General features: G+C 55.4%; 2 protein-coding genes across 2 annotated transcripts in view; one reads left to right on the forward strand and one right to left on the reverse strand.

The window, feature by feature from the left end:
* The window catches only part of DNAH1 (dynein axonemal heavy chain 1), a 70,422-nt gene extending 68,598 nt beyond the window's left edge, over positions 1-1,824 (forward strand). The window contains exons 75-77 of the mRNA XM_087825013.1: positions 141-492; positions 810-1,044; positions 1,593-1,824. Of these exons, the coding sequence (XP_087681139.1) occupies positions 141-492; positions 810-1,044; positions 1,593-1,714 (709 nt within the window). The 3' untranslated portion in view covers positions 1,715-1,824. The remainder of the gene's footprint in view (positions 1-140; positions 493-809; positions 1,045-1,592) is intronic.
* Positions 1,825-2,316: 492 nt separating this feature from the next.
* Positions 2,317-11,298, reverse strand: BAP1 (BRCA1 associated deubiquitinase 1). Its single transcript, XM_087825012.1, is given in 18 exon segments — positions 2,317-3,677; positions 3,885-3,957; positions 4,074-4,196; positions 4,198-4,221; positions 4,411-4,571; positions 4,687-5,165; positions 5,701-5,834; positions 6,324-6,508; positions 6,994-7,141; positions 7,407-7,530; positions 7,982-8,060; positions 8,336-8,478; positions 8,562-8,623; positions 9,093-9,212; positions 9,576-9,708; positions 10,936-10,990; positions 11,102-11,131; positions 11,228-11,298. Coding segments are annotated over 18 exon segments (2,244 nt in total). The 5' UTR covers positions 11,265-11,298; the 3' UTR covers positions 2,317-3,543.

The following is an 11,298-nucleotide window of genomic DNA, read 5'->3' on the forward strand; positions in this document are numbered from 1 at the left end:
GTACCCAGGCTACCCAACCAGCTCTATGTTCTAGCTCCTATATTCAGCTATTGTTTTTTGTCTGTGGCCCATAACTGGGGCCATAGATACTGCTACATGGCCCTGGCCCATTGCCTCCCTTCTTGCCACTGGCCACATAGGTACAACCGACTGCTGCAGGTGATCACGCAGACACTGCGAGATCTGCTCAAGGCACTCAAGGGGCTGGTGGTGATGTCCTCACAGCTGGAACTGATGGCTGCCAGCCTGTACAACAACATCGTGCCCGAACTTTGGAATGTCAAGGCCTACCCATCTCTCAAGCCACTGTCCTCATGGGTCATGGATCTGCTGCAGCGCCTAAACTTCCTGCAGACCTGGATCCAAGAGGGCATCCCGGCTGTTTTCTGGATCAGTGGATTCTTCTTCCCCCAGGCTTTTCTGACAGGCACCCTACAGAACTTTGCCCGCAAGTCTGTCATCTCTATCGACACCATCTCCTTTGATTTCAAGGTCTGGATACAGCCAGGGCCAGGTCAGGTGACAGGTTGGGGTACAGCCAGACAGAAGGGACCTGAGGCCACAGCTGGCTGGCAGAGTCAGGGGACCCCTGAGCAGGGGTTGGGGGAAAAGGAGGGCCAGGTGAGAAGAGGCTGTGAGTCCCAGGGAAATCACAAGAGGCAGGACATAGACTGCAGGCTACCAGCTAGAATGGTAGGTGAGTGATGGGCAGGCAGGCAGAGCTCTCAGGAGTTTGTGCCTCTGGACCCAATTCTAACCCAGATTCTGGGTATTGATACATGTGGGGCATATCTGTGTGCCTGCCATAGGTGATGCACCAGTCAGTGTCAGAGCTCAAGGAAAGGCCCCAAGAGGGGTGCTACATCCATGGACTGTTCCTGGAAGGTGCCCGCTGGGACCCCATGGCCTTCCAGTTGGCTGAGTCTCGACCCAAGGAGCTATACACAGAGATGGCTGTTATCTGTCTCCTGCCGGTGCCCAACCGCAAGATTCCGGACCAGGCCTTCTATTTGTGCCCCATCTACAAGACGCTGACCCGTGCTGGTATGAGGCCCAGGGCAGGGAAACTTCACCACAGGTGGGGGCCCAGGTCTGGGCTAGCTCAGGCCAGTTAGGCTGACCCAGGTTAGCTGAACAAGATGGCCAACAGAGGTCAGCAGTCCTGAGACCAACCAGCCAAGGGGAGAGCCTGGCAGCAACAGGCACATTAGTGCCCAGCAGCTGGCTATCTATGGAGTGGCCTCTGAGCTTACCATCTAGTTGCCTCCCTCAGCAGATCCAACTTGGGTCCTGGGAGCCCCAGCCTGACAATGGAAGTTCAGAGGAGGTAAATGAGGCCTGGAGAGGGGAGATGGGCCTGGGCTGGGTCCAACAGGAAAGGAACAGTGGCATCATCTCCCATTACTGCCTGTCCTCAATCAGTACATTAACCCTGGGCAGACCTGAGCCTTGGCCAGACCCATCCAAGCAGGCTTGCCCTTGGGTCAGGATTCCCTCCTTGTCCCCAAGTCTGCCAAATCCATTGCCTTTACCCTGTCCCTTCTCTAGTTGTGGCAAACAACTTAACCCTCCCCGCTTATTGCCTGTTCCAGGAACACTATCAACCACAGGCCACTCCACCAACTATGTCATTGCTGTGGAAATACCCTCCAACCAGCCCCAGCGACACTGGATAAAGCGTGGTGTGGCCCTCATCTGTGCCCTGGACTACTAGACTTGGATAGAAGGGTTGGAGCCATTAAAGTTGAGTTTTCTAAGCAGTCTAGCTGAGCCTTACCTGCTTTCATCTGGCCCATCCTGTAGGACTCACTGCCAGGGAAACTGGGGGTGAGGGGCTACAGCGGCCTCAAAAGAGAACATGGTTATTAGCAAGGGGAAGAGGTGGCAGAGGTAGCAGCTTTGACCTGCTAGACCTGTCCAGGTGCAACAAGAGGAGAGGTGAGCCCTCCAAGGTCCCAGAGCCCCTCCAGGAAGAGCATACGAGGCAGGACTAGAGGCAGCCCTGCCTCAATCCAGAGCCCCAGCATCTCTCCAAGTTGCAAAGCTATCAGATCTGGTGAAAGCCATGGTATGGCCTTCTCCCAAAGTGCACCTTTTACACAACTCTTCAAGTTCCACAGCCCACCTGGAGCCCCTCCTCAGCTCAGGTCCTAAATTCCAGGTCTAGGGTCCCAAGAATCTCTGCTCCAGAAGGCTAAATACCCAAGGATGCATATTTCTCACCTCTGGTCACCAAGCCTTACACCCAGGCCTGGTGAGCTCCTCACTCCCATCTTAGCCTAGTCTGCAAACTTCAGGCCAGCAACCACAGGAGGGTTCATTTTTTTAGGATAGTTTTATTCACTCATTGATCCAATATTTACAGGGGGTTGAGGAGTCAGACTGTGCTCAGTGCAGAGGCAACTGCCATGCCTGCCAGCTGTCCCCTACCCACCTCCCCTCTCCCAGATCACTATGTACAGATAAGGGGCCTCCTTCGATCTCCTTCAAAGCCATCTGGTAGAGGCCATGGGGCTATAGCTAAGGGCCGAGCTCCAGAGGCAGTGCTGGGCCTATTACCCCTTGGCATCAGGCCCTCTGGGAACATGGCGCCAACTGGTAGTCTTGGTCCTGCAGTCCCCACCCTGAGTGCCTTGCAGAGGCTGAGGAAGCCGGCGTGGCCGGGAGAGCTGAGTGGTGCCAGTCTTCCGCAAGCAGCCCTGTCTCTGCTACCCCCAAGAGGAGGGAAACATGGTAATACTGAGGGGCTGGATAGAGGCTCCTCTGAGCCCCAGGCTCCAGGGACAGTGCCCAGGAGCCCAAGGCAGGCCCTCTGCCAGGGCCACAACACTGAAGGCAGAGAGCCCCAGAGCCTTGCCGTGGAAAGCAGACTTGACAAGCCTGATAAGAGCCAGGAAGGGAGCTTACAAGCCACCAAACAGCTCAAACACTCCTCTCTGCTCAAGCCATGGGACCCCAACAGGTTGCTCACCCACCACAGCTGGCACACCCCACTCCCTACCCAGCCCAGAAGCCAGGTCCCTGAGTTCGGAGCGCTCCCAAGAGAAATGAAGAGCAGACCTGGCTCCCTCACAAGAGACAATTGGCAGGTGGGGCTAGAGCAACAGGCCCATGCCCACCCAGGCTCCACCAGGATGACAGCTGTTAGAAGAGAACGCAGAGTCAGGAAGCCAGCTATGTCAACACAGTGGTGGCAAGATGGGCCAGAGCCCAGAAAAATAGACATCTCTGTAGGTAAAATATATATTCTGCTACCCACGCAGAAAGGCCAGGTCCTGCAGCTCCACAGCCGGCTGTGGAGAAAGCCGCAGCACCTAGCTACACCCCAGCTCCAGCTGCTGCTTCCTGAGCACTACGGGCTTGACCTGCCCTACCAGGCCCAGGGTACAATGCAGGGAATCCCAGCCTGGCTTCCATTTCCAGGGTCTGAGCTCTCTGGCTGGAACTATTCATTAATACTGGGAAGGGGGGAGTGGGACAGGGAAGGGGCCCTGGTGAGGGCCACAAGGCAAGAGCAGGCTGCAGAGTTGGGGCCAACAGTCCTCACTGGCGCTTGGCCTTGTAAGGGCGTGAGCGTTTCCGCCGGTCAGGCTTCCGCTGCTTGTGGAGACGGCCAATGCTGACCCCTTGGCGCCGCCGCACCGAGATGTTCTGCTCCACCAGGTTGGCCAGCATGCCTGCAGAGGGGCAGAGGCCCTTGAGCAGGTGGCTGGACGCCTGGCAGCGACCTACTCAATAGGCCACAGATTCAGGCCAAGAGCTGAGGGTTTCTCCAAGCCCCCCAGTCTGCTCAATCCGTAACAGAGACCTGATGGAGGGGGGACCTGAAGAACATGGCCCTCAGCAGGGTATGCCAGGTAAGAGGCAACAGAGAATACGCTCACCTTCCTGAGCTAGCATGGAGATGAATGTGCAGATGAACTCGTCATAGTTGTGGGTCCTTCTCTGGTCGTCAATCTGTGGGAGAAAAGGGTGAGGTCACTGCAGCCCATCTCCTCAGAGCAGCCACCAGCAGATCTCGAGAGGCTCTGGGAAGGAAGGGGCAGAGGACCAGGCAGCTGGAGAAGACCCACCTTGAACTTCTTCCTTTTCTCTACTTCTTCCTTGAGGCAGGCCTCATAGTTTGCAATCTCGGCCTCCACACACTTCAGCAATGCCAGCAGCTCCTGACAAAACCCGGCATTGCACCAATGAGGGAGGCTGGCCAGCACCAAAGCCACACTACCAGGAAGCAGCGAGAGGCAAGGATAAGCAGCCAGAGTGCCTGGAGCTTCCAAGGCCGCTCCTACCACCCAACTCAGGCTTCACAGCCACCAACCTTCCCACCAGAATTCCAATCAAGAACCCAGCCCTAGGCAGCAGTGTCCCAGCCCTTCCCTCTGCCAGGATTAGAAAACTACAGGGGCTCACCTTGGGCGAGTACTTCTCCCCACTCAAGGGCTCACCAGACCTGACAAGCCCAGACTTCTCTCTGCCATCTACAGCTTCCACCACCTCCTTCTCCTCTGGGCTGCTGGATCCCTGGCTGCCCTGGCTTGGTCTGATGGAGGGTGAGGAACCCTTCCCACCCTCTGGGAAAAGAAGGCATGAGAAGACCCATCAGAGTGCAGGACACTTTGTCACTTGGCTACCTCCCTCTTCCATCCTTGGTATACCAAGTGGCCAGTGAGTCAGTCCGAGGCCCACCTGTCAGTGCCAGGGGACTCAGCACACCATCCTCAGCCAAGTGCAGCAGGCCTGTGCTGATGACAGGACCCAGGTCACGTACAGCACGATTGTAGCGTATACAGTCAACACGCAGCAGGCTGTCATCCTCTCCAAAAAGCACCTTAGAGATGTGGGAGGTGACAGGGCTGGAGGGCCGTGTGGGGTTGGCTGAGCGGATGGGCGAGCGCAGTGGTGAGTTGAAAGCACTGCCAATCTCGGAGGCTGTGTCTGTGCTCTCATTGCTGGGGGTGGGCGAGGGCTGCGAGTGCATGGGTACTGCCACGGCCGGACTCCCAGCACCGCTGCTGGTCTTGATGGACAGGGGAATCGAGAGGTCTTTCTGGGACTCTTTGAGCTTCTCAGCCAAGACGTTGATAGTGTTGGGCTGCAGCACCGACAGCTGCCCATCCCCGGCGCCACTCAATGGCCCTGGCTTCCCTGGCCCCTTTCGCTTGTACCTGTGGGGCCCAAGGAGAGGTGAGCCAAGGGAATGGGTCAGGTGACCACACACCCAGCAATGCCTAGAATTGTCTGAACACACCCTGGCATCCAAGGACTGAGCCTACAGCTCCTCACTCCGTCCAGCAGCCTGACCCAGCCATGCCAAGCCTGGCACCCTAAGCTCTGACAAGCTGCAGCCAGGTGTCCTCAAAGGACACCTTCTCTATTTCAGCTGCTGGCCTTTTGCCAACGTCATGCCTTCCAGAAAAGCTACCTCTCCCCATCCCCTCCTCCCCTGCTTCATATAATTCTTCTTCCAAGGCCTAAACAAAAGGCCACCTCCCAACAGGACATGTCTTGACATCTGGTTAAATGTGCTCAGCCCTCCCATCCCTCCAAAAGCTTCCTAGGACCTGGAGTCAGCCCCTTCATGCCAGCCTCCCCCAGGCCTGTACGCAGCAGGTGCTCAGCGCCCTCTATCTGCTGAAGAGCAGTCTGGCACAAGCTGAAATAGTCAAGGCAGGACCTGCCACCCTGGGAGCCGAGCCTAACCTGGCAGCAGAGGTGGGGTTCTGCACATCGTCATCCTCGTCATCCTCATAATCGTCCTCATCGTCCGAGTACTGCTGGGGAGGGCGCACTGGGACTCGGCTGCGGCCCACTCCTGCTGCCAGGTCTTCCTCCTCCTGGGGCAGAAACCCAGGGCAGCCATGAGCAGGGGCCAGTCACAGAAAGAAAGCCAGCATGGCTCCCAGGTCAAGTCCACAGAAGCCCTCCAGGTGTTCCGGAGTCCACCCCTGGTTCTCGGGAAAGCGGCTGCCCACCCACACTACCTGCCTACGCAGGGCTTCTGAGAGACAGTGTGCCCTGAAACATGTGCCTTTATTTTGCCAGCACAATCCAATCCATAGAGTTGTACCAAGGAACATGATCTAAAATTTAGCCCCACAGCTGTGTGGCTAGACTTAAAAGTCAGAGGAGCTCTTCCTGTTTCCTTAAACCCTGGCCATTTCTCTGCCTCCCTAAGCCCCTGACTTTGTGGGTGCTTCCAAGTATCAGAAAGAGGAACCAGGCCCAATGGAGAATGAACACCAAGGAATCACCTGAGGAAACTGCCTGTGGCAGCCCCTTGACAGAATCCTGGAGGGACTCCTGTGCGGGAGCTCCCAGCTCACCTGCATGGGGGACTTGGCATAGTTGTGATTGTCCAGAAAAGCTGGCAGCCGCTGGACGATGGGCGTGGGGTTGGGGGGAACACCATTGAGGCTGCTTCCTGAAGGTTTCACCACCAGCTTGGGTTTGCTGGGAGGGCTGTGGGTCAGGGCTTGTGGGCATGAACCAGCCACCTCCTCCACACCGTCTGAGAAGCACAGGCAGGACCTTCAGCTAGATCCTCAAGAGAAGCTGTCCCCAGCCCACTGTCTCCCGAATCCTGTGACACAGCACTGCTCCCCTCCCTTCCCAGAGAACAGCCGAGCCAGCTGGTGGGACGGCAGTCAGTCATGGGCCCACAGCAAGATAGGAGAACAAGATGGAAAAAGCGAGGGAGACAGAAGGAAAAACGCCTCTAAGAAAATCAGAAAGGGACTATGCGTTACAGAAAAGGCTCAGGGGCCTGTGGTAATGGCAGCCCTTTACAGATGCCTTTCTTTAGGGAAAAACTGCTCTCCCTCCATGTTCAGACGGGAGAGGGATGCAAGCACTAGGCTTCAGGCCTCCCGTAGGAGCCTCTGAATCACTGCCCAAGTTCCTCCATAGGAAAAGGCTTGCTCTGCTTGGGTCTTGCAGGTCAAGCTATGAGGGGATGGCTCTGAGGACCATGAGAGGCCCTAAGACCCCTAGTACCTGTGTGGGTGCCCTCAGAGGCCACTGGGGCCCTACTTGCTTCCAGAGCCACAGGGGACTTGCCACTGGCTGGTTTGCATTCCTCAGGCAGCTGTGATTCTTGAGACTTGTGGGTCTGAATCAGCTCTGGTTGTGTTACCCTGATCAACTAAAAAGAGAATCCAAGGCTTAGAGGCGAGAAGGCAGCCCCAGCTTCTATCTTGGACAACTAAGGGAAATAAAACAGTCAAACCCAAACCTCCTTTTAGAAACTACTTTCCTTCCCCACCCCAAGTCCCACCTTTCCCAAAAAGGGCTCGAAGAAGAGGAGTAGCTGAAGCCCAGATCCACAATAATGATTTGGGAATCACAGACAGATGTCCCAGTGAGGGGAAGAAGATGGCTGGGCAGGGACCAGGCAGGAGAGTACCCACCTGCTGCAGGGCCTCCAGTACAGTCTGACGGTTCACCTTCAGCACATGCAGCCTGGCCTCATACTTGATCCTGCGGTCGGGCACCACCGCCATCAGGTTGAAGCGGATGTCATGGTAGGGCTCCCTGCAGTCACAGAGGCAGCTGTGAGAGCAGCTCCTGCCCAGCCCCACCATCAGGTTGAGGCAGACATCCTGGCAGGGCTCCCTGAAGTCACACCTGCAGCCATAGGTACAGGCCCCACCCCCAACAGGCAAGCAGCAACTGACCATGCACACCAGGCCCCTGAGCTGGTGCCTTCCAACGAGTTGTGTGAGAGGCCTGGCAGGAAGTGAGCCAGCATACCTGGGCAACCCAGGGCTCCACCAAGGCCTTCTCTTTCTCAAAGCAGGCCATAGGCAGCCTGGGCAGGAAATAGGGCAATGAGTTGGGAGCCCAAGATCTAAGCCTGATCTTGCCAGATTCACCATGTGGACTTGCACAAATCGCCTAGCTTCTCTCTGCCTTGGTTCCCTTTTCTGTGTCCCTCCCAATGGGGGCACAGCTCCAGAGGGCAGGGCAGGCACAGGACCCTTACCCTGCAGTGGCGAGGCCGATACGTTCCATGATGACACGCCGGGCCTTGTCTGTCCACTCCTCATCTTCCCCCCAGGGCCCTAAGGACACAAAGACAAGGAGTCAGCAGGCAGGAAGCCCTGAGTTTGGGCAAGCCAAGAGTGGGAGGGAGGGTGGAGAGCAGTTGAGCCAGGGAGTCAGGAACTAGCCTGGCAATGCAGTGCAGGGTACCATCTGGCCAAAGCCCGATGTCCTCAACACCCACTTCCCACCACTTGAGTACCACGCATTAGAGGACCCTGGAACCCAGCTCCTTAGGAGTTTAGCAGAGAAACCCAAAGTGTCCCGTCCCCACCCCCCCATTCAGAGTGCCTACCATGGTCAATGGGGTAGACCTTGAGCCCATCAAGCTCAAAAAGCCGGCCTGTGATAGGCACATAGCTGACAAAGTGGAATGCCTCCATGGTCCGCACAGCACTAAGGCCATTCTGCTTCTCAGGGAGGTGGCGTGGCTCTGGCCTGGGGAAGGACACAGTCAGGGACTGGAAGGGAACAGCCCTTCCTTACCCCCACCCCCATCAGCTCCCACAGCTCCTACACACCTGGCATGGCTATTATGTGCCTTGGCCAGCTCCGGGGCATTGCCAATCGCATATCCTTTGCTCTAAAGGGAAGAAAATAAGGCCACATCAGAACAACTTCTCAGGTGAGCCTGAGTGGGAAACAAAGCTTAGGAGAGCAGGCCTAGAGGGTTCCAATAACCTGAAGAAGCACAGGTGGACTCTCCTAAAGGGCAGAAGAGAGTTCTGGAGCCCCAAACAGATGGGCTCTAATGGCCTTGCATAGTAATCAGTGGACACTGGGAGCAATGTGGCCTGTAAAGTGCTGACAAAGTTCTCAAATGGTGTTACTTAAGCAATGTTCCTTCCTTCTACAGGTTTGTCTCCTTTCCTGATAATTGGGCCTAAAACTAATTGCCTTAAAAAATTAACTTAAGAGTCAAATGTAATATAAATGATCATGTGAAAAGTAAAAAGCCTCCCAGTGTCAAATGTCATGCAGTGGCATCACCAGTAGCCCTGGTCAGATTTGCCGAGCCAGCTGTGATCCAGAATTAAGGCACTGTGGCCTACCTCTGGGCTGAAGCCTTTGGTGAAGTCCTTCATGCGACTCAGGGTGGGCCCTAGGTCCACATTGCTGCAATTCAGGAGCACGCTCAACAGGGCATGAGTGGCGCAAGAGTTGGGGATCAGCTGCGGAACCAAGAACAGTCACCCATACACAGTATCCCTCAATCAAAGCCCACATTCATCAGGAATGGGGACCCACAGAGGGACAGTCTTATCTGGACAACAACCCTCATCTTTGCCCAACATTTGTTCATTTAAATACCCACCAGATGTATGGGGACATAGGAAGTGGAGTCAGACCCCACACTGCTCTAAAGATTCTCCTTTTTAATGAATAAGAGCTCAGTTCCTTCTGCCAAGGGACTTCCATAACCACCACCCTTGGTGTCTGCCTATCTTCTCCTCCTGCCTTCTCCCACTTCCACTTCCCAAGCAAAGAAAATGGCAGCATCCCACCCTCCAGACAGAACACAGAGCCCAGCAGACCTGATGGGCAAAGAACATATTATTCACAATATCGTCATCAATCACAGATGTATCATCCACCAAGGTAGAGACCTTGCGACGGGACCGGCGCTCTTCGATCCATTTGAACAGGAAAATGAATCCATACACAGGGCTGGGGAAAGTAAGGAGCAGAGAGCTAAACCAGCCAAGTTGGGGAAGGCAACCAGTACCCCCCCCTTTTTATTTAATCCTCACCCAAGGATATTTTTTCCATTGCTTTTCAGAGAGTGTAAGGGAGAGAGAGAGAAACATCGATGTGAGAGACACATCAACTGGTTGCCTCCTGCTCACACACCAACCAAGGCCGGGGATTGAGCCTGCAACTGAGGTACATGCCCTTGACTGGAATCGAACCCAGGACAGTTCAGTCTCTGGGCCGATGCTCTAACCACTGAGCAAAACTGGCTAGGACCAGTATCCCCTTTTTTCTCCCCCTATTCCCCTGCACTGCGTTACCACTCAGGTGCCCTTCCCGTAATCCCACTTCTCCCCTGGTTTCTTCCCAACACTGCCCAAAGTGGCTCTGAGCCCTCACACCCCAGAAGCCCGCTACAGGCAGTCTAAGCATCAGCTTCTGGCTGTGGTTCTCCAGGAGTCCACCCAGTGTCCTTATGAAGTCTATGGTCTGGGAAAAGAGAAGAAAAGCAGGGACCAATGGCCCAGAACAGGGTAGGAACAGAAGGTAAGGTGAGAACAAAAACTCTGATGAGGAATTTAAACACTAATTCTCACTTGTGAACCCTAAGGCCTGAGCCCCAATGCAGCCAAGGAAGAAAATGAACACCCATATCAGTCCCTTCTTTTCTGGGAAATAAAAGCAGGCTTCTCAGTTCAGTCACTGTAGCAGTTCCACCACACCTCTATTTTGCAAGACCACCGAAAGAAGACCCTGAGGTTGGTCACCCAGGAGGGGCCTTGTAGATGCCACATACCAACCAATCAATACAAGACCTTTGTGTGGAGATTAAAGGCACTGGCACACCCACACATTAAAGCAGTAATTAATAAATTACAGCTGCACAAAAGGCACTTTGTGATCTGGGTCTAGAGAAGGGCCTGGCTTCCTCCTCCATACAGAAAAAGCAACTGAACTGTACTCCAAAGGATGGTTAGAATCTTTATGGGGGGAGGGGTGCTACTACATAAAGGGAAGTGCTGAGGGAAGACTGGGAGAAAACAAAAATATCAGCTTGATCAGGAGAGCACCCAAAGAGGAGGGATGCTTCCTTATATGAGATTTTACAAGTTGGGGTTCCTGATACTACCCCCTTTGAGAGGCACTCTTCCCCAGGCCCTTCCCTCGAGATGTGAAAGGCGGTCCTGCAGCCAAGCCACTCACCCCTGGCACTTGCTCTGAAGGTCATAGATCTCCTCCACTTGCACCCCTTTGACACCTGCGATCAGGTAAAAAAAAAGAAGTCGGGAAGGCGAGCTCCTGGCCGTGCAGCGAGGGAGCAAGAGTGGGCCCCCACAGCCTGGGTCCGGCGGGTAGGAGAGGCGCTTACCGAAATCTTCCACCAGGAGGGTGAAGAGGCCTGGTGGGGCGACAAGAGGAGTGGGTGGTGGTCAGGAATGCACTTCCCGGGCCGCCCCCGGCCCCCCAGCCCCCGGCCAGCGGACCCCCTGCTCACCAGGGTCGCTCTCCAGCTCCAGCCAGCCCTTATTCATCTTCCCGCGGGGCGGCCCCTCAGCGCCATGTCCA

This window comes from Miniopterus natalensis, chromosome 15 (assembly GCF_054644295.1).
Source record: "Miniopterus natalensis isolate mMinNat1 chromosome 15, mMinNat1.hap1, whole genome shotgun sequence".
Classification (NCBI taxonomy): Eukaryota; Metazoa; Chordata; class Mammalia; order Chiroptera; family Miniopteridae; genus Miniopterus; species Miniopterus natalensis.